At 61.6% G+C, this 24,152-nt stretch overlaps 3 protein-coding genes across 3 annotated transcripts; all 3 read right to left on the reverse strand.

The window, feature by feature from the left end:
* Positions 1 to 39: 39 nt before the first annotated feature.
* Positions 40 to 7,925, reverse strand: LOC309452417 (E3 ubiquitin-protein ligase TRIM41-like). Its single transcript, XM_082077044.1, is given in 8 exon segments — positions 40 to 324; positions 327 to 674; positions 1,860 to 1,987; positions 2,079 to 2,101; positions 3,134 to 3,364; positions 5,287 to 5,382; positions 5,790 to 6,521; positions 7,789 to 7,925. Coding segments are annotated over 7 exon segments (1,707 nt in total). The 5' UTR covers positions 6,516 to 6,521; positions 7,789 to 7,925; the 3' UTR covers positions 40 to 169.
* A 3,779-nt stretch (positions 7,926 to 11,704) lies between these two features.
* On the reverse strand, positions 11,705 to 13,554 carry LOC309452416 (uncharacterized protein; the record flags this gene model as incomplete). Its single annotated transcript, XM_082077043.1, has 2 exons — positions 11,705 to 12,156; positions 13,161 to 13,554. 2 exons carry the CDS (start codon positions 13,552 to 13,554, stop codon positions 11,705 to 11,707), a joined length of 846 nt encoding a protein of 281 aa, XP_081933169.1.
* A 2,858-nt stretch (positions 13,555 to 16,412) lies between these two features.
* Positions 16,413 to 23,896, reverse strand: GTF2H4 (general transcription factor IIH subunit 4). Its single transcript, XM_082077045.1, is given in 13 exon segments — positions 16,413 to 16,934; positions 17,564 to 17,642; positions 17,921 to 17,943; positions 17,946 to 17,967; positions 18,305 to 18,435; positions 19,116 to 19,248; positions 19,474 to 19,557; positions 20,396 to 20,464; positions 20,566 to 20,674; positions 21,344 to 21,432; positions 21,541 to 21,637; positions 22,238 to 22,369; positions 23,713 to 23,896. Coding segments are annotated over 13 exon segments (1,260 nt in total). The 5' UTR covers positions 23,832 to 23,896; the 3' UTR covers positions 16,413 to 16,761.
* Positions 23,897 to 24,152: the final 256 nt, after the last annotated feature.

The raw sequence follows: 24,152 nt of genomic DNA on the forward strand, positions 1-24,152 counted from the left end.
GGGCGGGGCCAGCGAGAGGAGGGCGGGGCCGAGCGGGGAGAAGGGCGGGGCCAGCGAGGCGGGAGGTGAGCGAGGAGAGGGGCGTGGCCAGCGAGGAGAGGGCGGGGCGGGAGGCGAGCGGAGAGAGAGGTGGGGCCGAGCGAGGAGAGGGGCGGGGCCAGCGCGCCCGTCACGCGCAGATGCGGATGCGCGTGCCCCGGCCCAGCACGCGGAAGAAGGGGCAGACGCGCTCGCGGAAGGCGGCGCGGAACGTGTGGATGTGGCCCATGGTGTCCGCGTTGTAGAAGCCCAGCTGGCCCCTCTCGTAGTCCAGGTAGACCCGGACCTCCGCGGCCGCTCCCCGGGCGCCAGCGGCGTCTGCTCCGCCCCCCCGCACGCCTGGTAGCGCCTCCCGTTGGTGCCCACGCACCACACCTCGCGGTTGCCGTGCGGGCGGGTCCTGTCCCGCCGCGCCGCCGCGCCCACGGCCCAGCCGCGCCGGCCCGCGATCTCCACCTCCCAGTAGTGGCGGCCGCCGCTGAAGCCGGGCAGGCCCAGCACGCTGAAGTCGCCGTCGCCGCGCTTGCCGGAGGGCTCGGCGCCGTCCGCGCGCCGCTCGGCCAGCCGGAGCCCGCGCCGGTCCAGGGACAGCGCCAGGCGCGGGTGCGCGCTCGCGGGGTCCAGCGTCACCTCGGCTGCGGGGCGGAGCGTCAGCGGCGCCCCCGGGACGGGCCCGAGGCTCGAACCGGAGTGCTCCCCGGCTTAAGAACCCCGAGCCCTGCGAGTCCTGAACCCCAAAGGCCTTTAAACCCAAATCCTGCGAGGTTTAAACCCCGAGCCCTGCGAGTCCTGAACCCCAAAGGCCCTTAAACCCAAATCCTGCGAGGTTTAAACCCCGAGCCCTGCGAGTCTTGAACCCCAAAGGCCTTTAAACCCAAATCCTGCGAGGTTTAAACCCCGAGCCCTGCGAGTCCTGAACCCCAAAGGCCCTTAAACCCCAAATCCTGCGAGGTTTAAACCACAAGTCCTCCCAGTCTTAAACCACAACGGCCTTTGAACCCCGAGCCCTTCGAGTCTTAAACCCCAAACGCTTCGAGTCTTAAACCCCAAATCCTTTTGGTTCTAAACCCTCTTCGTCTTAAGCCCTTTGCGTCTCAAGCCCCAAACCCTTCCAGTCTTAAAGCCCAAAGGCCTCTGAACCCATACCCTGCGAGGTTTAAACCACCAGGCCTCCCAGTCTTAAATCCCGAGCCCTTCGAGTCCTAAACCCCAAAGGCCTTTAAACCCCAAATCCTGCGAGGTTTAAACCACGAGTCCTCCCAGTCTTAAACCACAACGGCCTTTGAACCCCGAGCCCTTCGAGTCTTAAACCCCAAATCCTTTTGGTTCTAAACCGTCTTGGTCTTAAGCCCCAAACCCTCTTGGTCTTAAGCCCTTTGTGTCTCAAGCCCCAAACCCTTTGCGTCTCAAGCCCCAAACCCTTTGCGTCTCAAGCCCCAAACCCTCTTTGTCTCAAGCCCCAAACCCTCTTCGTCTTAAGCCCTTTGTGTCTCAAGCCCCAAACCCTTTGTGTCTCAAGCCCCAAACCCTTTGTGTCTCAAGCCCCAAACCCTTTGCGTCTCAAGCCCCAAACCCTTCGCGTCTCAAGCCCCAAACCCTTCGCGTCTCAAGCCCCAAACCCTTTGCGTCTCAAGCCCCAAACCCTTTGCGTCTCAAGCCCCAAACCCTTTGCGTCTCAAGCCCCAAACCCTTTGCGTCTCAAGCCCCAAACCCTTTGCGTCTCAAGCCCCAAACCCTTTGCGTCTCAAGCCCCAAACCCTTCGCGTCTCAAGCCCCAAAAGGCTCCGAACTGGCCCCGTTTCCGCGGCGCGGCCGCTCACCCTTGGGGACCTTGCTGAACACCTTCTCCATCTTCCTCAGCACCACGTCCTGCAGGAAGCAGTTCCCGTACTTCTTGCCCACGTCCACGGGCACCATCTCGGGCTCCTGGAACTTGATGTTTTCACATCTGAAACCAAGAAATTCAACAGAAAATTGGGATTTTGGCTCATTTTTGTCACCCCCCCGGAAAAGCTCGTTAGAGCGAGATCGTCACTGACCTGATGAAGGTGCCTTTGATGTCCTGGATACGGAGAAACGGGAGGAAAAGAGGAATTAGGGGATTGAGGCTGAATTTGATGTTTTCGCCCCCAAAATGTTGGAGGATTTCAAAGTGTGGAAATTGCGGGAGGGGTTTGAGGGGTGAACGGGGGATCGGGAGCCTTGGGGGGGGTTTTACTGCTTCCCAGCGCCAAAATTTGGGGTGAAATTCATGTGAAATGGGGGTGAAATCGCGCAAAAATTGGGGGTGAAATCCACGCGAAACTTGGACACAATTTGCCCCAAAATTTGGGACAAAATCCGCCCCAGAATTGGACAGAACTTGCCCCAAATTTGAACCTGATTCGCCTCGAACCAGGACAGAACGCACCCCAAATTTAGGACACGATTTGTCCCAATTTGGGACACGATTCGCCCCAAAAATTGAACCTGATTCACAAAATCAGGACAGAATGCGCCCCAGATTTGGGACACGATTCGCCCCAAAATCAAGACACTATTCGCCCCCAATTTGGGACACAATTTGCCCCCAATTTGAACCTGATTGACCCCAAATCGGGACAGAATGCGCCCCAAGTTTGGGACACGATCCGCCCCAAATTTGGGACACAATTTGCCCCAAAATCAAGACACTATTTGCCCCCAATTGGGGACACGATTCGCCCCAAATTTTAACCTGATTTGCCCCAAATCAGGACAGAGTGCGCCCCCAATTTGGGGCATGATTCGCCCCAAAATCGGGACACGATCCGCCCCAAATTCAGGACACAGTTTGCCCATAATTGGACAGAACGCGCCCCAAATTTGGGACACAATCCGCCCCAAATCAGGACAGAACTCACCCACATCTGGGACACAATATCCGCCCCAATTTGGGCAGAACTCACCCCAAATCAGGCCACGATTCGCCCCAAATTTGGGACGATATCCGCCCCAAATCAAGACGCGACGCGCCCAAAGTCAGGCCGGAATCCGCCCCCAAATCTGGGCGCAATCCGCCCCAAATTTGCCCGTTTCTCCCCAAATCTGGCCCCAAACGTCCCCCCCGAGGCACCTTGATGAGCTGCAGCCCCTGTTGGCGCGCGCCGTCCTGCGCCTGCGCCAGGAGCCGCTCCAGCGCCGCGCGCTGCGTCTCCAGCGCCGCCACGTTGCGGCTCTGCCGCGCCAGCAGCCCCTGGAAGCGCGACTCCAGCTGCTGCAGCTGCTGCACCTGCTCCCCCAGCAGGAACCGCTGCAGCGCCTCCAGCTCCGCCTGCAGCTCCCGCAGCTCTGCCTGCATCTGCTCCTGAAAACACGGGGAAATGAGCCGAAATTGGGGGAAAATGAGCCAAAACTGCACCCAGAACCTGCCCCAGCTCCGCCTGCAGCTCCCGCAGCTCCGCCTGCATCTGCTCCTGCAAACACGGAGAAATGAGCCGAAATTGGGGGAAAATGAGCCAAAACTGCACCCAGAACCTGCCCCAGCTCCGCCTGCAGCTCCTGCAGCTCCGCCTGCATCTGCTCCTGAAAACACAAGAGAAACGGGGGGAAAATGAGCCAAAATCGGGGGAAAATGAGCCAAAACTGCACCCAGAACCTGCCCCAGCTCCGCCTGCAGCTCCCGCAGCTCCAGCTGCATCTGCTCCTGAAAACGGGGGGAAACGGGGGGAAATGAGCCAAAATTGGGGGAAAGTGAGCCAAAACTGCACCCAGAACCTGCCCCAGCTCCGCCTGCAGCTCCCGCAGCTCCGCCTGCATCTGCTCCTGCAAACACAAGAGAAAGGGGGGGAAAATGAGCCAAAATTGCACCCAAAAGCTGCCCCAGCTCCGCCTGCAGCGCCTGCAGCTCCAGCTGCATCTGCTCCTGCAGACACGGAGAAACGGGGAGAAAATGAGCCAAAATCGGGGGAAAATGAGCCAAAACTGCACCCAGAACCTGCCCCAGCTCTGCCTGCAGCTCCCGCAGCTCCAGCTGCATCTGCTCCTGAAAACACGGAGAAACAGGGGGAAATGAGCCAAAATTGGGGGAAAGTGAGCCAAAACTGCACCCAGAACCTGCACCAGCTCCGCCTGCAGCTCCTGCAGCTCCGCCTGCATCTGCTCCTGAAAACGGGGGGAAACGGGGGGAAATGAGCCAAAATTGGGGGAAAGTGAGCCAAAACTGCACCCAGAACCTGCCCCAGCTCTGCCTGCAGCTCCCGCAGCTCCGCCTGCATCTGCTCCTGCAGACACGGAGAAACGGGGAGAAAATGAGCCAAAATTGCACCCAAAAGCTGCCCCAGCTCCGCCTGCAGCGCCTGCAGCTCCAGCTGCATCTGCTCCTGCAAACATGGAGAAACGAGGAGAAAATGAGCCAAAATCGGGGGAAAATGAGCCAAAACTGCACCCAGAACCTGCCCCAGCTCCGCCTGCAGCTCCCGCAGCTCCGCCTGCATCTGCTCCTGCAGAAATGGGGGGAAAATGAGCCCAGATTGCACACAAAACTTGCACCAGTTCCTGCAGCTGCAACTGCATCTGCTCCTGCAGAAAGGGGGAGAAATGGGGGGAAAATGACCCAAAATTGGGGGAAAGTGGGCTGAGATTGCACCCAAATCCTGCCCCAGCTCCGCCTGCAGCTCCTGCAGCTCCGCCTGCATCTGCTCCTGCAGAAATGGGGGAAAATGAGCCAAAATTGGGGGAAAATGAGCCCAGATTGCACCAAGAACCTGCCCCAGCTCCTCCTGCAGCTCCAGCTGCAGCTGCTCCTGCAGAAATGGGGAGAAATGGGGGAAAATGAGCCAAAACTGGGGGAAAATGAGCCCAGATTGCACCCAAAACTTGCACCAGTTCCTGCAGCTCCAGCTGCATCTGCTCCTGAAAACGGGGGGAAACAGGGAGAAATTGGGGGAAAATGACCCAAAATTGGGGGAAAGTGGGCTGAGATTGCACCCAAAACCTGCACCAGCTCCAGCTGCATCTGCTCCTGCAGAAATGGGGAGAAACGGGGAGAAATTGGGGAAAAAGGGGCTGAGATTGGGGGGTGGGGATGGGACATCTACCCGCACCATATTTAGACCTGAATCAGCTTCGTTAAGCTCTAATTTCACAGGAAAATGATTTTCCAGCCCAAATTATGGCAGGTAAATGAATTTCCAGCCGTCGCGCTTGCAGGAAAATGCTGAAAATCCTCCGGATTTTGGGTGGAAAAGGCAGGAAAATGGGAAGTGAAGGGATTTGGCTCCGTCTCACCTTCAGCTCTGTGATTTTCGCCTCCTCGTGGGATTTTTGCTTCACAACCGCGTCCAGTTTCTGCTTGAGCGGCTCCAGGTGCCTCTGGAGCTTGTTCTGGAGGGAGAAAATACATTAAAAGAGCCAATTCCCTCATTTTTTTGCCCATTTTTAAGCCTAATCCTGGGAATATCGCCCAGTTTAGAGCCTTTCTGTGTTGCGTTGTAACTAAAAATGCCAAAAATCCCCCCAAAAAATCAGCCGGGATGGCAATCAGCTCTTAAGCTCGGCTTAAAGTTAGGCCTGGCTTAAAGTTAGGCCCGGCTTAAAGTTAGGCCCGGCTTAACTAGAACCAATGCACCAAAAAAACGGGATTTCCAGCCTGATTTCGCCACTTTTGTCCTCGTTGTGGGCAAAAAAAAACCCAAAAATGTCATTTTCAAGCCCAAAAATGCCGCTTCGGCCACAAGAAATGGAAATTGGACACACCCCCCAAATCCCCACGTGACCCCCAAGCCCCTCACCCTGTAGTCGGCGACCACCTCCTCGAGCGGCAGCACGCTGTGCGCCCGGTGCGCCCGCGACTCCCGGCACACCACGCAGATGGCGTCCTCGTCCACCTCGCAGAACAGCTTCAGCGGCTCCTGGTGCCGCTGGCACAATTCGGGGGGTCCCCCCTGGCCCCCCCCGGGCCCCCCCGGGCGCTGCGGGTGCAGCTGCCGGATGATTTGCACCATATTGGCCAGTTGTAAATTCGGCCGAAAATTGCGCTGGTAAAAGGTTTTGCGGCACTGGGGGCAGGTGAAGGGGGGCGAGCGGCGCGGGGGGGGTTGCGGGGGGGGCGCTTCTTCCTCTTCCTCCTCCTCCTCCTCCTCTTCCTCCTCCACATCCTCCTCCATCACATCCTCATCGTAATTGTAATAAGCATCATCCGGCGCGTTGTCCCACGTTTCCTCGTCCTCCTCTTCATCTTCATCCCAAAGCTCCGTGGTTTCCTCTTCCTCCTCGCTCCACATTTCCTCCTCCTCTTCCTCCTCCTCCTCCTCTTCCTCGTCCGCCTCGCCGCCCGCGGCCGTCCCGTTGTCGTTGTCATTGTCACTGTCGTTGTCCCAGAGGCGCGCGATGCAGCGGCGGCAGAAGTTGTGGCCGCAGCCGATGGACACGGGGTCGGCGAAGTAGTCCAGGCAGATGGCGCAAATGGCCTCGTCGCGCAGCGTCTGCACCGCGTCCGCGCGCGCCGGCGCCGCCATGGCCGCCTGCGCCAAAAACCAACATTTACGGGCTTTGAGCTCTTCTGCACACGTTCATGGTCTCTTTTCCCCCACCGTTTCCCCTCTTCTTCCTCCCTCTTTCCTCCCCTTTCCCCCCCCTCTTTCTCCCCTCGTTCTCCCCCCCTTCCCCCCTCTTTTCCCTCCCTTCCCCCCTTCTTCCTCCCCTCTTTCCTCCCTCTTCCTCCCCTCTTCCCCCCTTCTTCCTCCCCTCTTCCCCCCTTCTTCCTCCCCTCTTCCCCCCTTCTTCCTCCCCTCTTCCCTTCCTTCTTCCTCCCCTCTTCCCTTCCTTCTTCCTCCCCTCTTCCCTTCCTTCTTCCTCCCCTCTTCCCTTCCTTCTTCCTCCCCTCTTCCCTTCCTTCTTCCTCCCCTCTTCCCTTCCTTCTTCCTCCCCTCTTCCCCCCTTCTTCCTCCCCTCTTCCCCCCTTCTTCCTCCCCTCTTCCCCCCTTCTTCCTCCCCTCTTCCCCCCTTCTTCCTCCCCTCTTTCCTCCCTCTTCCTCCCCTCTTTCCTCCCTCTTCCTCCCCTCTTCCCCCCTTCTTCCTCCCCTCTTCCCCCCTTCTTCCTCCCCTCTTCCCCCCTTCTTCCTCCCCTCTTTCCTCCCTCTTCCTCCCCTCTTTCCTCCCTCTTCCTCCCATCTTCCCCTCCCTCTTCCTCCCCTCTTCCCCCCTTCTTCCCCCCCTCTTCCTCCCCTCTTCCCCCCCTCTTCCCCCCTTCTTCCTCCCCTCTTCCCCCCCTCTTCCTCCCCTCTTTCCTCCCTTTTCCCTCCCTCCTCCCCCCAACAAGGACGGGTCAGGCTTCCAGCTCCTCGGCGCCCTTCCTGCGGCTCTTTTTTCCTCTCCACATTTCCATCTCTTCCCCCCCCATTTTCGTCTCTTTTCTGCCCCTTTTTGTCTCTTTTTCCTCCCCCTTTCCTCCTTCTTTCCCCCCCTTTTCCTCCCTCTTTCCCCCCTCTTTTCCCTTTTCCTCCCTCTTTCCCCCCTCTTTTCCCTTTTCCTCCCCCTTTTCCCTCCCTCTTCCTCCCCCTCCCCCCCTTTTCCTCCCTCTTTTTTCCTCCTGTTTTCTTCTCGTTTCTTTCCTCGCCCCCCCCCCCTTTTCTTCCCTTTCCCCCCCTTTCTTCCCCCTCTTTTTCCTCCTTTTTTCCCCCTTTTTCTCCTCCTTTCCCTCCTCCCCTCCCCCACCCTTAACCCGGGCCTATCCCGGCCCCGCTCCCCCCTGGGCCGAGCTTTGCGCGCCCCCCCGGCTTTAGGCCTCACCGCTGCGCCGGGCTTAACCCCCACTAGGCCGCAGGCGGGGGGGAGACGCTCTGTCCCGCTCCTCCCGCTTCCCCCACCGCCGCTCTATGATCCCGGGAGGGCTCCCCAAACCTCCGGCAAACACCCCACCACTTCCGCCTTCCGGTCCCGCTTGCGGCCGATCCGCCCTTTTTACCACCACCTGACCGGAAGCGGCGGCGCGTCGCTAGGCAACCGGGCGTGCGGGAACCGGGAGGCGTTTTCCCACCCGCACCAACCGGCGCCGCGTTGTCCCCGAGGAACCGGCACCGCGTTGTCCCCACGGTGCGAAGCGGCGACACCTCTGTGGCCTCCGCCCGCCGGCGGGCTTGTCTACCCCGCCGCCTCGTTGCTCTGGGAGGTCTGACGTCCGCTGGAGGGGCGGGGCCTGAAGGGGAGGGGGTGTGGCCTCGGCGGGAGGGGGCGTGGCCGGCGGCGGCGGGAATTGTGGCGCGGGCGGGCCTGTAACACAGCGCCCGGCTAGCTCAGTCGGTAGAGCATGAGACTCTTAATCTCAGGGTCGTGGGTTCGAGCCCCACGTTGGGCGGCTTCGATTTTTATCCTAAAATGCCTCGATAATTTTTTATCGCCCCACCGGATCCTTCCTCCCGCGCCAAAACGCCACATTTGACCCCAAAACCCGCCCCGTTTGACCCCAAAACCCGCCCCGTTTGACCTCAAAAAATGCTGCATTTGACACAAAAATGCCCCAAAAATGCCCCTAATTTGACACCTAAAGTGCCCCATTTGATGCCCCAAAACCGCCCCGTTTGAAACCCCAAACTGCCCCGTTTGATGCCCCAAAATCCCCATTCGACGCCCCAACAAACCCCCATTTGACGCCTAAAAAGCTCCATTCGACGCCCAAATAGTGCTGTCTGACCCCCCAAAATCCCCGTTTGACCCCCAAAATCCTGGTTTGACGCCCCCAACACCCAGCGGCGTTTCTGTAGTGTAGTGGTTATCACGTTCGCCTCACACGCGAAAGGTCCCCGGTTCGAAACCGGGCAGAAACACCTCCAATTATTTTCCATTTTTATTCCTTTTTAATATAGTTTGCGGATCAATATTCCCCTGAATTTGCGGTTGCAAAAAACACGTATTTACGGCCAAAAAAAAAAAAGTGTTATTTTTTTGAAGAGATGGGAGGGAATTTGGAAATTTTCAGAATAAAACAGTTGGAGTTTCCTTCCCTGACCGGGAATCGAACCCGGGCCGCGGCGGTGAAAGCGCCGAATCCTGACCACTAGACCACCAGGGAGAGCTGCTTTGGGGCAAAACGCAGATTTTTAGTTATTTTTAATGATTTTTTTAAGTGTTTTCTCTCTTTAAAATAACGGATTCGATTTATTTGGCTATTTTTGAGTTAATTCCGCAAAGCGGCCCCTGTGAGGTGAGAAAGGCAAGAATTGGATGGCGCAAATAATCGATGAAAACGGTAAAATGGGTTTTAATACGTATCTCCCTGGTGGTCTAGTGGTCAGGATTCGGCGCTTTCACCGCCGCGGCCCGGGTTCGATTCCCGGTCAGGGAAAGTTCGTCTAAAAACATGCTAAATCCTCTAAAAACTATTATTTTTACTCTTCGGTGCGTAGATTGCTCCAAAAAATGCATATTTGGCAAAATTTGGGCGGAATTATGAAAGCAAAGCAGCGCGTTTCTGTAGTGTAGTGGTTATCACGTTCGCCTAACACGCGAAAGGTCCCCGGTTCGAAACCGGGCAGAAACAGTTAATTTTTAGCGCTTTTTGGGGGGTGGTTTTAGGGTTTATTTCAGACACGGTGCAAAATGGGGGAGTCACCCTGTTTCTGTAGTGTAGTGGTTATCACGTTCGCCTCACACGCGAAAGGTCCCCGGTTCGAAACCGGGCAGAAACAGTAAGTTTTTTAATTAATAGTTTTTCCTCTATTTTCAAGAATTTGTCCCAAAACGAGCCCCAGGAGGCGCGTGTCCGGGTTTCTGTAGTGTAGTGGTTATCACGTTCGCCTCACACGCGAAAGGTCCCTGGTTCGAAACCAGGCAGAAACACCTCATTTTACGGTTCTTTCCCCCAATTCTCTGCCTAGCTCAGGGCGCTAATTAACACTAACGACAGCGCTAATTAACCTTAACGATAGCGCTAATTAGCATGAACGACCCCACCAGCCCATGGGCTCTATTTAACCTCAAATCTTAGCGAATTGCCCCATTTTTCGGTGCCCCGATCGCGATTTTCCCGCTCAGGTGCCGCGCAGCTGCGAATTATCCAAAATCGGGGTTCTATCCCCAAAATAAACGGCATTTTTTCCCGCTGCGCGGTGGTTTTGTTGCCCGAACGCCGCTGTTTCTTTTATGTAAGTATTAATTAACTATTTTAAATCTCTCTTTACTCTTTGGTTCAGTCCGATGTATTTTTTCCATCCTCTTGCTGCCCAGCGCAGCTCTTGGGTATTTCACCCAAAATAGACAATTCTGCTTTAAAAATGTGTATTTTTCCTCCCCCCAACGCAGTTTGCGTTAATTCACCCCCCAAACCCCCCTAAATATTTTGTGTCCTCATTTCCGGCGGTAGATTTTTGGGGGGAAAAGGGGGGAACTCATCGCTCCCTGGTGGTCTAGTGGTCAGGATTCGGCGCTCTCACCGCCGCGGCCCGGGTTCGATTCCCGGTCAGGGAAGGACTCATTTTACATCTATTTAAATTTAAATTTAAATGTGAAAATATATAATATTGATTAAAATCAATTCTAATTATAATTTTAATTATGATTTTAATTTTAATTTTTAAAACAACATTGTTTAATAGCGACCGCACCATCGCATTGGTATCACGGCCCGGCTAGCTCAGTCGGTAGAGCATGAGACTCTTAATCTCAGGGTCGTGGGTTCGAGCCCCACGCTGGGCGGCCGCTCGTTTTCAACGCTGCGGGAATTTTTGGGGCAGTTTCGGCGCCGCTTTGGAAACGCGGCTCCTTTTGATTCCCCTTTTGTCTTTATTGTTGATTGATGCTGTTTTCCAGCCGTGCGAACCTCCCCAGATCGGAGTGATAATCGGTACAGCCCGCTACAGTGGCCCCAGGTCCCTCCGAGCGTCCCCAGAGGGGACAAGGGACATTGGGGTGTCCCCAGAGGGGTCAAGGGACATTGGGGTGTCCCCAGAAGGGTCATGAGACATCCCAGTGTCCCCAGGACCCTCCCAATGTCCCCAGAGGGGTCAAGGGACGTTGGGGTGTCCCCAGAAGGGTCATGAGACATCCCGGTGTCCCCAAGACCCTCCTGGTGTCCCCAGAGAGGACAAGGGACATCCCAGTGTCCCAAGACCCTCCCGGTGTCCCCAAAGGGGTCAAGGGACATTGGGGTGTCCCCAAGACCCTCCTGGTGTCCCCAGAAAAGGCAAGGGACATTGGGGTGTCCCCAGAGGGGTCAAGGGACATCAGGATGTCCCCAAGACTCTCCTGGTGTCCCCAGAGGGGTCAAGGGACATTAGGATGTCCCCAGAAGGGTCATGAGGCATCCCAGTGTCCCCAAGACCCTCCCGGTGTCCCCAAAGGGGTCAAGGGACATCCCAGTGTCCCCAAGACCCTCCTGGTGTCCCCAGAAAAGACAAGGGACATTGGGGTGTCCCCAGAGGGGTCAAGGGACATCAGGATGTCCCCAAGACTCTTCTGGTGTCCCCAGAGGGGTCAAGGGACATTAGGATGTCCCCAGAAGGGTCATGAGGCATCCCAGTGTCCCCAAGACCCTCCTGGTGTCCCCAGAGGGGTCAAGGGATATCCCAGTGTCCCCAGAGGTGTCAAGGGACATTGGGGTGTCCCCAGGACCCTCCTGGTGTCCCCAGAGGGGTCAAGGGACATCCCGGTGTCCCCAAGACCCTCCCGTTGTCCCCAGAAGGGACAGTGGCCGCCCCGCCGTCCCCGTCCCCTATTGTTCCCCCGGCAGCGCCCGCGCCGCCCGTTCCAAGCGCCGCGTCCCCTCCTGCTCCCCCAGCGCCGTCCCCAGGGCCGCCACGATGTCCCCGAGCAGCGCGGCGCTGCCCGCGAACCCCCGCGCCGCCTCCAGCTCCTCGGCGACCGCGGCCACCAGGTCCCCCAGGTGCCCCGTCGCCTCCTCCAGCGTCCCCAGCGCGGCGCTGGCCGCGGTGGCCTCGGCGCTGGCCGCGGCGGTGGCCTCGGCGCCGGCCGCGCTGGCCCGGGCCAGCCGGCGGTACCGCAGCGCCTGCTGACGCTGGTGGCCGACGGCGGCCGCGAGGTGACGCCGCGACGTCCCCAGCGCCCACAGGGCCCCCTGGCACAGCAGGGCCAGCGTGGCCAGGCAGGGGACCAGGTGACATTCCTGCGTCACCCCCAGCAGCTCACGCACGGCGTCCAGGGACACTGCGGGGACACGGGGACGCGCTGGGTGGCGGCACCCGCTGGCATCACGGTGGCCCCAGTTGGCCCCAGTTGTGTCCCCTGTGTCCCTTCCCAGTGGCCCCAGTTGTCCCCAGTGTCCCCGGTGTCCCCCAGTTGTCCCCAGTGTCCCCTGTGTCCCTTCCCAGTGCCCCCAGTTGTCCCCAGTGTCCCCGGTGTCCCTTCCCAGTGTCCCCAGTTGTCCCCAGTGTCCCCGGTGTCCCCCAGTTGTCCCCAGTGTCCCCAGTGTCCCTTCCCAGTGTCCCCAGTGTCCCTTCCCAGTGTCCCCAGTTGTCCCCAGTGTCCCCTGTGTCCCTTCCCAGTGTCCCCAGTGTCCCCAGTGTCCCTTCCCAGTGCCCCCAGTTGTCCCCAGTGTCCCCTGTGTCCCTTCCCAGTGCCCCTAGTTGTCCCCAGTGTCCCTTGTGTCCCTTCCCAGTGTCCTCAGTTGTCCCCAGTGTCCCTTGTGTCCCTTCCCAGTGGCCCCAGTTGTCCCCAGTGGCCCCAGTGTTCCATCCCAGTGTCCCCAGTTGTCCCCGCTTGGCCCCAGTTGTCCACAGTGTCCCCAGTTCCATCCCAGTGTCCCCAGTGTCCCACATGTCCCCTCCCAGTGTCCCCAGTTCCATCCCACTATCCCCAGTTGTCCCCAGTGTCCCTTCCCAGTGTCCCCAGTTCCATCCCAGTATCCCCAGTTGTCCCAAATGTCCCCTCCTGGTGTCCCCAGTTCCATCCCAGTGTCCCCAGTGTCCCCAGCGTCCTTGTCCCCTCCCAGTGTCCCCTTCCACTTGGTCCTTCCTACTGGTCCCCACTGGTCCATATGGGTCTGTAGGGCTCCCTACTGCTCTGAACTGGTTGCTACTGGTCTGAACTGGTACATACTGGTCTGTATGTTCTGTACTGATCTAAATGGATCTGTAGGGTTCCCGACTGCTCTGCACTGGTTCATACTGGTCCATACTGGTCCGTAATGGTCCGTACTGGTCCATACTCACGCAGGGGGGCGCAGACGACCATGAGCCCGAGCGCCAGGGTGCGTGCGGCCCAGAGGCCGCGGCGCCGGCGCCGGTTGCGCCGCAGCTCCCGCTCCAGTTGCGCCGCAGCCGCCTCGGCCGCCGCCGCCAGCGCCCGGTACAGCCCCTCGGGGTCCAGCCCCCGCGGCCCCGGCGGCCCCGCCGGCCCCAGCGCCGCCAGCGCCGCCACCAGCGCCGCCTGCAGCGCCGCCCGCGCCGCCTCCGCCCCCTCCAGCGCCGCGCGCGCCCCGGCCAGCGCCCGCGCCGCCGCCTCCGCCGTCCCCAGCGACTCCGCCAGTGTCACCAGAGCGTCCAGGGCTTGGCCGGTGGCTTCGGTGGCCGAGGCCACCGCCTGGCACAGCGGCGGAGAGGACATCCTGCAAGGGACCCAGGCGTCCGGGTGGGACACGGGAGTACGGGTACAGAGCCTGCCCCAAGGACGTAATGGAGAGAAGGGGGACCCAGGCGTCCGGGAGGGACCCAGGAGTCCGGGAGGGACCCAGGCGTCCAGGTACAGAGCCCACCCCAAGGCCATAATGGAGAGAAGAGGGACCCAGGCGTCCGGGAGGGACCCAGGCGTCCGGGAGGGACACGGGAGTACGGGTACAGAGCCTGCCCCAAGGACGTAATGGAGAGAAGAGGGACCCAGGCATCCGGGAGGGACCCAGGCGTCCGAGTACAGAGCCTGCCCCAAGGCCATAATGGAGAGAAGAGGGACCCAGGTGTTCGGGGGGGTACCCAGGCATCTGGGAGGGGACCCAAGTGTCTGGGAGGGACCCAGGCGTCCGGGTACAGAGCCCAACCCAAGGCCATAATGGAGAGAAGAGGGACCCAGGCATCCCGGAGGGACCCAGGAGTCCGGGAGGGACCCAGGCATCCAGGTACAGAGCCCGCCCCAAGGACGTAATGGAGAGAAGAGGGACCCAGGCATCTGGGAGGGACCCAGGCGTCCGGGTGGGGACCCTCCCCCCAAGCCCCTGATGCAGAGAAGAGGGACCCAAGTGTTCAGGAGGGGAACCCAGGCATCCTGGAGAGGACCCAGGCGTCCGGGCGTGGCCGCCATTGCGACTCAAAGGGACCCAGGCATCCGGGTGCAGGAACCCCCTTCACTTCCCTTTCCGCACCCACAGAGGGGACCCAGGCGTCCGGGAGGGACCCAGGCGTCTGGAAGGGGACCCAGGCGTCCGGGTCCAATCCCTCCCCAGTACTCACCTCCGTGTGCCCCTGGGGACCGTCCCCGCCAGCCGGTGACACCCACGTCACGTCCCCTCCCCCGCCCTCGGGTCACCCCGGCTTCCGGGCTCCGGGGAGGGACCCAGGCGTCCGGGGCCTCCAGTCACCCGCTTAGGCCCAGTTTTACCCCCTTAGGGCCAAATTTACCCCCTCAGGACTCCTATTTACCCCCTTAGGCCTGGATTTACCCCTTTAGGCCCAGATTTACCCCCTTGGGGCTCAGATTTAGCCCCTTTAGGCCCAGATTTACACTTCCAGGACCTGGAGATACTGGGATCCACTGGGAGCATGGGGTGGGGACTGGGAGTCACTGGGAATATGGGGCAGTTACTGGACATCACTGGGAGCCTTGTAGATCCATTTAGACCAGTATAGATCTTACAGACCAGTACAGACCAGTTCAAACCAGTACAGACCAGTAGGGAGCTTGACTGATCTGCTCGGTTGAGTAGATACCCTCATAGACCAGTATAGACCAGCAAGAAGTTCTACAAGCCTGTAGGTTTTGTCTTGCCCTGACCAGTGTAGACCAGTAGGGACCAGTTCAGACCAGTAGGGACCAGTTCAGACCAGTAGGGACCAGTTCAGACCAATAGGGACCAGTTCAGACCAGTAAGAAGCCCTAGAGACCAGTAAGAAGCCCTACAGACCAGCAGAGGTCTCTACGCACCCCCGAGCGGACGGGCACTAGGACCCGGGAACCGCCAAACCTCCCCGGGGGGCGGAGCCACACGGGGGTGGAGCCACGCGGGGGCGGTCCTGACTGGATCCCGCCGGGGGGGCGTGGCGAGTGACCGCCCGCGTGCGCCCTCGCCCTATATAAGGCGGGAGGCGGCGGCGGGCGCGTCAGTCGCGAAGATGCCGGAGCTGCCGCGTCACGTGAGTCTCGCCCCACAGGCCCCGCCCCCCGGATCCCCTCACAGAAACTCCATTTAGTCCCTCAAAAGCCCCAAATCCCGCTTTTCTCCCCCAAAACCCGCCCCGTTCCTCGTTGCCAGCCGCAAACCGCAGCTGCGAACCTCCGCCCTGCTTCTTTTTGCCCTTCAAAGTGCCAATTTTCCTCAAGTCCTTCGATTCATCCCCCTCAAAGCTGTTTCCCGCCCTCAGGTCTCTGTGGGCCCTGCAGGAATCATCACCATTTTCCCTCAAAAACCGCGGGTTTCCCTCAAACCCCCACCCTTCCCCCAAAAAACCTTAATTTTCCCTCTCAGAACACCCCAGGTTTTGCCAATAAATCCATTTCCCCAGAAACCTTTTCTTCAAAACGCTGTTTTATTATAAAAAAATCTCATAAAAAGCTTTTTTCACTAAAAAACCCTTTTCCTTACACATGAGAAACCCCCAAACAAACGCTTTTCCCTCTCAGGAACCCCCATTTATTACAAATCCCCCTTTTTTCCCCAAAACCGCTGCAAAACTGCCTTTAAAACACCTTTATCCCCTGGACCCCCCAATTTTTTCCTCACAACTCCCCAATTTTAACCAAAAGCTCCTTTTTCCTCCTCAGAACCAAAGGGTTGGGGTGTCTGCACCCCAAAAATTGGGGTGTCTGGTCACCCTGGAACCGGGGGGGGGGATTTTGGGGTCCCATTTTTGGGGTCCCAGGTTTCTGGGTGCAGTTTTTGGGGTACGTTTCTGAGGTGCAATTTTGGGGTCCCATTTTGGGGGGGCAATTTTAGGATCCCATTTTTTGGGTCGCAATTTTGGGGGTACATTTTTTGGGTGCACTTTTTGGGGTACATTTCTGAGGTGCAATTTTGGGGTCCCATTTTTTGGGGCACAGGTTTTTGGGTGCAGTTTTTGGGGTCCCAGTTTTTGAAGTGCAATTTTGGGTCCCATTTTTGGGGTCCCACTTTTTGGGTCCCAGTTTTTGAGGTTCCATTCCTGGGGTGCACTTTTTGGGGTCCCATTTTTTTGGGAGGCAATTTTGGGGCACAGGTTTTTGGGTGCAGCTTTTGGGGTACATTTCTGAGATGCACTTTTGGGGTCCCATTTTGGGGGGGGGGGCGCAATTTTGGGGGTGCATTTTTTGGGGTGCGGTTGTGAGGTCCCATTTCTGGCGTCCCATTTTTGGGGAGCACTTTTGGGGTCCCATTTTTTGGGGTCCGATTTTGGGGTCCCATTTTTGGGTGCACTTTTTGGGCTACATTTCCGCAGTTGCACTTTTGGGGTCCCACTTTTGGGGTGCACTTTGGCGTGTCCCCCCCACGCCCTCTATTTCTTCCTCTTCCTGAAGCGCCCGACATGGGGCAAGCTGCTGTTTTCGGTGTCTCCTTTTTTGGGGGTGCGGTTCTTGGGGTGCAGTTTTGGGGGTGCAGTTTTGGGGTGCGGTTCGGGGGTTCCCCCGTCGTCACCCGCTGTGTTTCTGCCTCTTCCAGAAGCGCCGCACGTCGGGGTGTCCCCCCGGTGTCACCACCAGCAGCCGCCGCGCCGGGTTCTCGAACAGCAGCACCCCCAGCGCCCGCGCGTGGTCCCGCAGCAGCGCGAAGTCCCCGGGGGACAGGAACTGGTTGTACAGCACCCCTGGGGACACGAGGGGACACCCACAGGTCAGTGTCACCTCCCCCTGGGGACACGGGGACACGAGGGGACACACGGGTCACCAATGGGGACACCCATGGGTGAGTGTCACCTCCCCCGGGGGACAGGAACTGGTTGGACAGCACCCCTGGGGACACGAGGGGACACCCACGGGTCAGTGTCACCTCCCCTTGGGGACACGAGGGGACACCCACGGGTCAGTGTCACCTCCCCCCGGTTGGACAGCACCCCTGGGGACACGAGGGGACGGACACCCACGGGTCAGTGTCACCTCCCCCCAGGGGACAGGAACTGTTGGGGACATGGGGACAGGGGTGTCACCCGGGGGACTGTCACCTCTTCCCAGTGCTGGCACCTCCCTTTGGGGACATCAGGGACTGTCCCCTCCCCTTGGGGACCTCAAGGATTGTCACCTCCCTTTGGGGACATCAGGGACTGTCCTGTCCCCTCGGGGACCTCAAGGATTGTCACCTCCCTTTGGGGACATCAGGGACAGCGCAGGGACCCCCAGGGCTGCCAGCCCCCCCGCATCGAATGTCCCCCTTGGGGACACCCCGGAGATGCCACCCCCCGTCTTGGGGACAGCAGGTGACAGCGCGGTGTCCCCTCACCCTCGGTGAAGCGCAGCCGGTCCCGCTCCAGCTCCCACAGCCGGATCTGGTCTGTGATGGTGGGCGGCAGCACCGGGCTCTGCAAAGGGACCCAGGCGTCCGGGGGGGACCCAGGCGTCCGGGGAACCCCCTCCCACCCACCATCGGGGGACCCAGGAGTTCGGGAGGGACCCAGGCGTCCGGGGGGGACCCAGCGTCCGGGGAACCCCCTCCCACCCACCATCGGGGGACCCGGGAGTTTGGGAGGGACCCAGGCATCCGAGAGGACCCAGGCATCCAGGGAACAGCCCTCCCACCCACCATCAGGGGGACCCAGGCGTCCGGGAGGGACCCAGGCGTCCGGGCGGTGCCACCCACCTGCTTGGCCATGACAGGGTGCGCCGGGTGCGCAGGAAGTGAATGATCTGGGGGGTGGGGGGACACACACACATTAGGGGGGACACCCCAATGTCCCCAGGGTCACCCCAGGGCCCCCCAGCCCCCTTGGCTGTGTCCCATCCCCCCCCCGCCATGTCCCCTATGTCCCCAGTGTGTCCCCCATGTCACTTGTGTCCCCCATCACCTCCCCTGTGTTCCCTGTGTCCCTTCCGTGTCCCCCCAGCCCTCCCCGCCGTGTCCCCGGTGTCCCCCCGCCATGTCCCCGGTGTCCCCCCCGCCATGTCCCCGGTGTCCCCCCGCTGTGTCCCCGGTGTCCCCCCGCTGTGTCCCCGGTGTCCCCCCCTGTGTCCCCGGTGTCCCCACCTGGTCGGCGGTGATGCCGTTGGCGATGGCCGCCTGGACACTGTCCCTTGTCACCTGGGCCACCACCAGGTTGGGGAAGCGATAGAGCAGCTCGGAGAAGAGGGCGATGAGAGCCACCTGCAGCTCCGAGTCTGGGGACGTGGGGACAACAGGGACATGGGGACAACAGCGAGACACAGGGACATGGGGACAATGGGGACACGGGACAACAGCGAGACACGGGGGGACACGGGGACAATGGGGACACGGGGACAACAGCGAGACACAGGGGGACATGGGGACATGGGGACAACAGCGAGACACGGGGACATGGGGACAAGGGGGACACGGGGACAACAGCGAGACACAGGGGGACATGGGGACAATGGGGACACGGGGACAACAGCGAGACACAGGGGGACATGGGGACACGGGGACAACAGCGAGACACGGGGACATGGGGACAATGGGGACACGGGGACAACAGCGAGACACGGGGACATGGGGACACAGGGACAACAGCGAGACACGGGGACATGGGGACACGGGGACAACAGCGAGACACAGGGGGACATGGGGACACGGGGACAACAGTGAGACATGGGGACACGGGGACAACAGTGAGACACGGGGGGGCATGGGGACAATGGGGACACGGGGACAGCAGTGAGACACGGGGGGCATGGGGACAAGGGGGACACAGGGGTCAGAACAGGCGGGATGAACAACAGGGACACAAAGGGACAGAACGCAACAAGCGATCAGTGAGGGTGGGTGGGACGCCTGGTCCCGTGTCACCCCTGGGGACGTTTGGGGACACGTGGGGACACACCGGTGTAGGCGTAGATGCGGTAGTTGGTCTCCACGACGACGAAGCCGCGCGCGTCGGGCTCGGGGGGACACCCCGACGTCCCCGCGGCCAGCGCGATGGCCAGGCGCGTCGGGTAGAACCGCCGGGACTTGCGCTGCGGGGACACGGGGGACGCGTTGGGGACAACGGGGGTGACAGCGACCGGGGGCACGGGGACGGGGGATGTGGTGACAGGGACACGGCCGTGGGGACCAGAATGAGCCCTGAGGGGCTCCTGTCACCCCGTGTCACCCCCTGTGTCACCCCGCCCTCTGCTGTGTCACCCGCAGTGTCACCCGCTGTCACCCGCAGTGTCACCCGCAGTGTCACCCGCTGTCACCTTCCTCTGGAAGACGAGCCCGAACTCGCGCAGGTGCTGCAGGAAGGTGAGCAGGGACTCGCTCATGGACTCGGTGGAGTAATCCTGGGGACCAGTTTGCACCAGTTAGCACCAGTCACCCCCCAGTCACCCCCGGTAACATCCAGTGACATCCCAGTCACCCCCAGTAACATCCCAGTGACATCCCAGTCACCCCCAGTAACATCCCCGTCACCCCCAGTGACATCCCAGTGACATCCCAGTCACCCCCAGTAACATCCCACTGACATCCCAGTAACATCCCAGTCACCCCCAGTAACATCCCAGTGACATCCCAGTCACCCCCAGTAACCCCCAGTAACATCCCAGTCACCCCAGTAACATCCCAGTGACATCCCAGTCACCCCCAGTAACATCCCCCGTCACCCCCAGTGACATCCCAGTCACCCCCAGTAACCCCCAGTAACCCCCAGTAACCCCAGCCCTTGGTAGAGCGATCCTGGAGACAGCCCAGTTAGCACCAGTACCCTCCCAGTAACATCCCATTAACATCCCAGTAACATCCCAGTGACATCCCAGTAACCCCCAGTAATTCCCAGTAACCCCCAGTAACCCCCAGTCACCCCAGCCCTCGGTGGAGCGATCCTGGGGACAGCCCACTTAGCACCAGTACCCTCCCAGTAACATCCCAGTACCCTCCCAGTAACATCCAGTCACTCCCAGTAACATCCCAGTCACCCCCAGTAATTCCCAGTAACCCCCAGTAACCCCAGCCCCCATGGCCTAATCCTGGTGACACCAAGTCCCAGTGAACCCCAGTTACTCCTCCAGTAACCCCCAGTTACCCCCCACCCTCCCCAGATCAATCCATGGGGGGCGCGTTTTTTTGGGGAAGGGTCCCCCCCCGGACGCCTGGGTCCCCCGGACGCCTGGGTCCCTGTACCTTGCCCAGGGTAGAGAAGCTGAGCTGGAACAGGAAGGACAGAATCTCCACCAGGTCCATCCCCCGCGCCTGGGGGGGGGGCAGAGATTTAGGGGGGGCCCCACGGATTTGGGGGGGGGGTCCTGGTTTTGGGGACCCCCCCCTGTTTTTTGGGGCCCCCCCGGACTGACCTCTGCCCCCTGCAGGTACTGGAGGATGAAATACCAGAGCTGGGCGGGGGTGTCGAGCAGCAGGAACTGGAACCCGGCCGAGGTGATGCAGGGGGCGTCCCCCCCCTCGCTGGGACCCCAAATTAGGGGGGGGGTCCCCTAAACTTGAGGGGGTCCCTAAACTTGGGGGGGTGCTGGAAACTTGGGGGGGTCCCTAAATTTGGGGGTGGGCTAGAAACTTGGGGGTGGTCCCTAAGCTTGGGGGGGGTGGTGGAAACTTGGGGGTGGTCCCTAAGCTTGGGGGGATGGGAAACTGGGGGGGGCTGTCCCCCAGTCCCCCCTTAACCCCCTGGGGAACCCCTGACCCCTCTTGGGGTCCCCAATTCCTCCGCAGGACTCCCCCAAACCCCCTCAGGATCCCCAACCCCCCCCCCCCCCGTGATCCCCAAACCCCCCCAAACCTCCTCAGGACCCCCAACCCCACTTGGGGAGCCCCAAATTCCCCCAGTACCCCCCCAGGGAGCCCCCAAATCCCCCCAGGGAGCCCCAAACCCTTTGGGAAACCCCCCCAAAATGCCCCACATTTCCCCCAGGGACCCCCAGGACCCCCCCAAACCCCCCCTGGCCCCCCAAACGCCACTTGGGGAGCCCCAAATTCCCCCAGTACCCCCCAGGGAGCCCCCAAATCCCCCAGGGAGCCCCAAACCCTTTGGGAAACCCCCCCAAAAAGCCCCAGGGACCCCCAGGACCCCCCCAAACCCCTCGGGGACCCCCCAAACCCCCCCTGGCCCCCCCAAACCTCCTCATGAGCCCGGCCTGCACCAGCAGCTGCGCCAGGTCCTGGCTCACGGCCGCGCTGGGCGACCCCACCATGAAGTGCAGGATCACCTGGGATTTTGGGGTGAAAACGCCCGGATTTGGGGCCGGGGGTCTCCCCACAGTTGGGGGGTGTCCCCCCTGGATTTGGGGGGGTTTGGGGGGTTTTGGGGTGCCCACCTCCCAGCGCTCCTCGGCGTATCGATCCAGCGCCCGCACGTCCCGCGCGTGCCGGTCGGGGCCCAGCGGGCTCGTGGTGTCCCACCAGGGGGACCCCCTGAAATATGGGTCCCCAAACCCCCCCGGGGGTCCCCATGTCACCCCCGGGGTCCCCAACCCCCCCCGGGGGTCCCCATGTCACCCCCGGGTCCCCAAACCCCCCCAGTGTCCCCAAAACCTGCCCGTGTCCCCCGTCCCACCAGGGTACCCCATAAAATATGGGTCCCCGTGTCACCCCCAGGGTCCCCAAACCCCCCCGGGGGTCCCCATGTCCCCCCCAGTGTCCCCAAGCCCCCCAGTGTCCCCAAAACCTGCCCCAGTGTCCCCATGTCCCAGCAGAGGGACCCCATAAACAGGTCCCTGTGTCACCTGGTGTCCCCCCCAGTGTCCCCAAAGCCCCCATGTCACCTCCAGTGTCCCCAAACCCCCCCGGGGGTCCCCATGTCCCCCCCAGTGTCCCCAACCCCCCCCCAACCCCCCCCCAGTGTCCCACGTCCCACCAGGGGCACCCCATAAACAGGTCCCTGTGTCACCTGGTGTCCCCAACCCCCCCCCCCACCCCGGGGTCCCCTCATCCCGCTGTCACCCCGAGCTCCCCCCACGTCACCCCGTTGTCCCCCCACCCCACGTCCCACGGTGTCCCCCCCGTGTCACTGACCCCCCCAGCAGGGCCACGCGCAGGTTCAGCCGGAAGTTGGGGTGCAGAGCGACCCCCGGGAGCCCCCCGGGCAGCGTGTGGGGGTGCAGGAGCCGCAGGGCCTGCAGCGCCCCCTGGCTGTCAGCCTGGGCACTGGGGACAGCACCGTGTCACCCCCAAACCCCCCCAAACCCCCCTGTGACCCCCAAACCCCCCTGTGACCCCCAAACCCCCCTGTGACCCCCAAACCCCCCAGTGACCCCCAAACCCCCCGCAGCGCCCCTGGCTGTCAGCCTGGGCACTGGGGACAGCACGGTGTGACCCCCAAACCCCCCAGTGACCCCCAAATCCCACTGTGACCCCCCAAACCCCCCAGTGACCCCCAAACCCCCCGCAGCGCCCCCTGGCTGTCAGCCTGGGCACTGGGGACAGCACCGTGTCACCCCCAAACCCCCCAGTGACCCCCAAATCCCACTGTGACCCCCCAAACCCCCCCAGTGACCCCCAAACCCCCCGCAGCGCCCCCTGGCTGTCAGCCTGGGCACTGGGGACAGCACCGTGTCACCCCCAAACCCCCCAGTGACCCCCAAACCCCCCAGTGACCCCCAAACCCCCCGCAGCGCCCCCTGGCTGTCAGCCTGGGCACTGGGGACAGCACCGTGTCACCCCCCCAAACCCCCCTGTGACCCCCCAAATCCCCCCCAGTGACCCCCAAACCCCCCGCAGCGCCCCCTGGCTGTCAGCCTGGGCACTGGGGACAGCACGGTGTGACCCCCAAACCCCACTGTGACCCCCAAACCCCCCAGTGACCCCCAAACCCCCCCGCAGCGCCCCCTGGCTGTCCGCCTGGGCACTGGGGACAGCACCGTGTCACCCCCCCAAATCCCACTGTGACCCCCCAAACCCCCCAGTGACCCCCAAACCCCCCCACAGCGCCCCCTGGCTGTCAGCCTGGGCACTGGGGACAGCACTGTGTGACCCCCAAACCCCCCTGTGACCCCCCCAAACCCCCCTGTGACCCCCCAAACCCCCGCAGCGCCCCCTGGCTGTCAGCCTGGGGACAGCACAGTGTCACCCCCTCTGTGTTACATCCCTGGGATCCCCCCCAAACCCCCCCCAGCCCCCCCAAGCCCTGTGAGCCCCCCAAACCCTCCCAGTGACCCCCCAACCCCCCCCACCCAGGTCCCGCAGCGCCCCCTGCCTGTCAGCCCAGGCACTGCGGACATGGGGGTGTCACCTGCCCCGCTGTGACCCCCAAACCCGCGGTGACCCCCAAACCCCCCAGCCCCCCCAAACCCCCGGTGACCCCCAAACCCCCCCGGTGACCCCCAAACCCCCGGTGACCCCCAAACCCCCGGTGACCCCAAACCCCCCCAGTGACCCCCAAACCCCCGGTGACCCCAAACCCCCCCAGTGACCCCCCCAAACCCCCGGTGACCCCAAACCCCCGGTGACCCCCAAACCCCCGGTGACCCCAAACCCCCCGCCCCCCCCACCTCTCGTGCTCCTTCTTCACCCAGAGCGCCAGCGCCGCCTGGGGGAGGGGCAGCTCCAGGAACAGCAGCCGCAGCACCAGCGACTGCGCCAGGGGGGGCAGCTCCCTGGGGGGCACCATGAATACCCCCCAGAGCCCCCCATGACCCCCCCAAACCCCCCCGAATCCCCGCAGCGACTGCGCCAGGGGGGGCAGCTCCCTGGGGGGGGCACCATGAACACCCCCCAGAGCCCCCCATGACCCCCCCAAACCCCCCCGAATCCCCGCAGCGACTGCGCCAGGGGGGGCAGCTCCCTGGGGGGGCACCATGAATACCCCCCAGAGCCCCCCATGACCCCCCCAAACCCCCCCGAATCCCCGCAGCGACTGCGCCAGGGGGGGCAGCTCCCTGGGGGGCACCATGAATACCCCCCAGAGCCCCCTGAACCCCCCAAACCCCCC

The sequence above is a fragment of the Streptopelia decaocto genome (genome assembly GCF_964273445.1).
Source record: "Streptopelia decaocto genome assembly, contig: HAP1_SCAFFOLD_2024, whole genome shotgun sequence".
NCBI lineage: Eukaryota > Metazoa > Chordata > Aves > Columbiformes > Columbidae > Streptopelia > Streptopelia decaocto.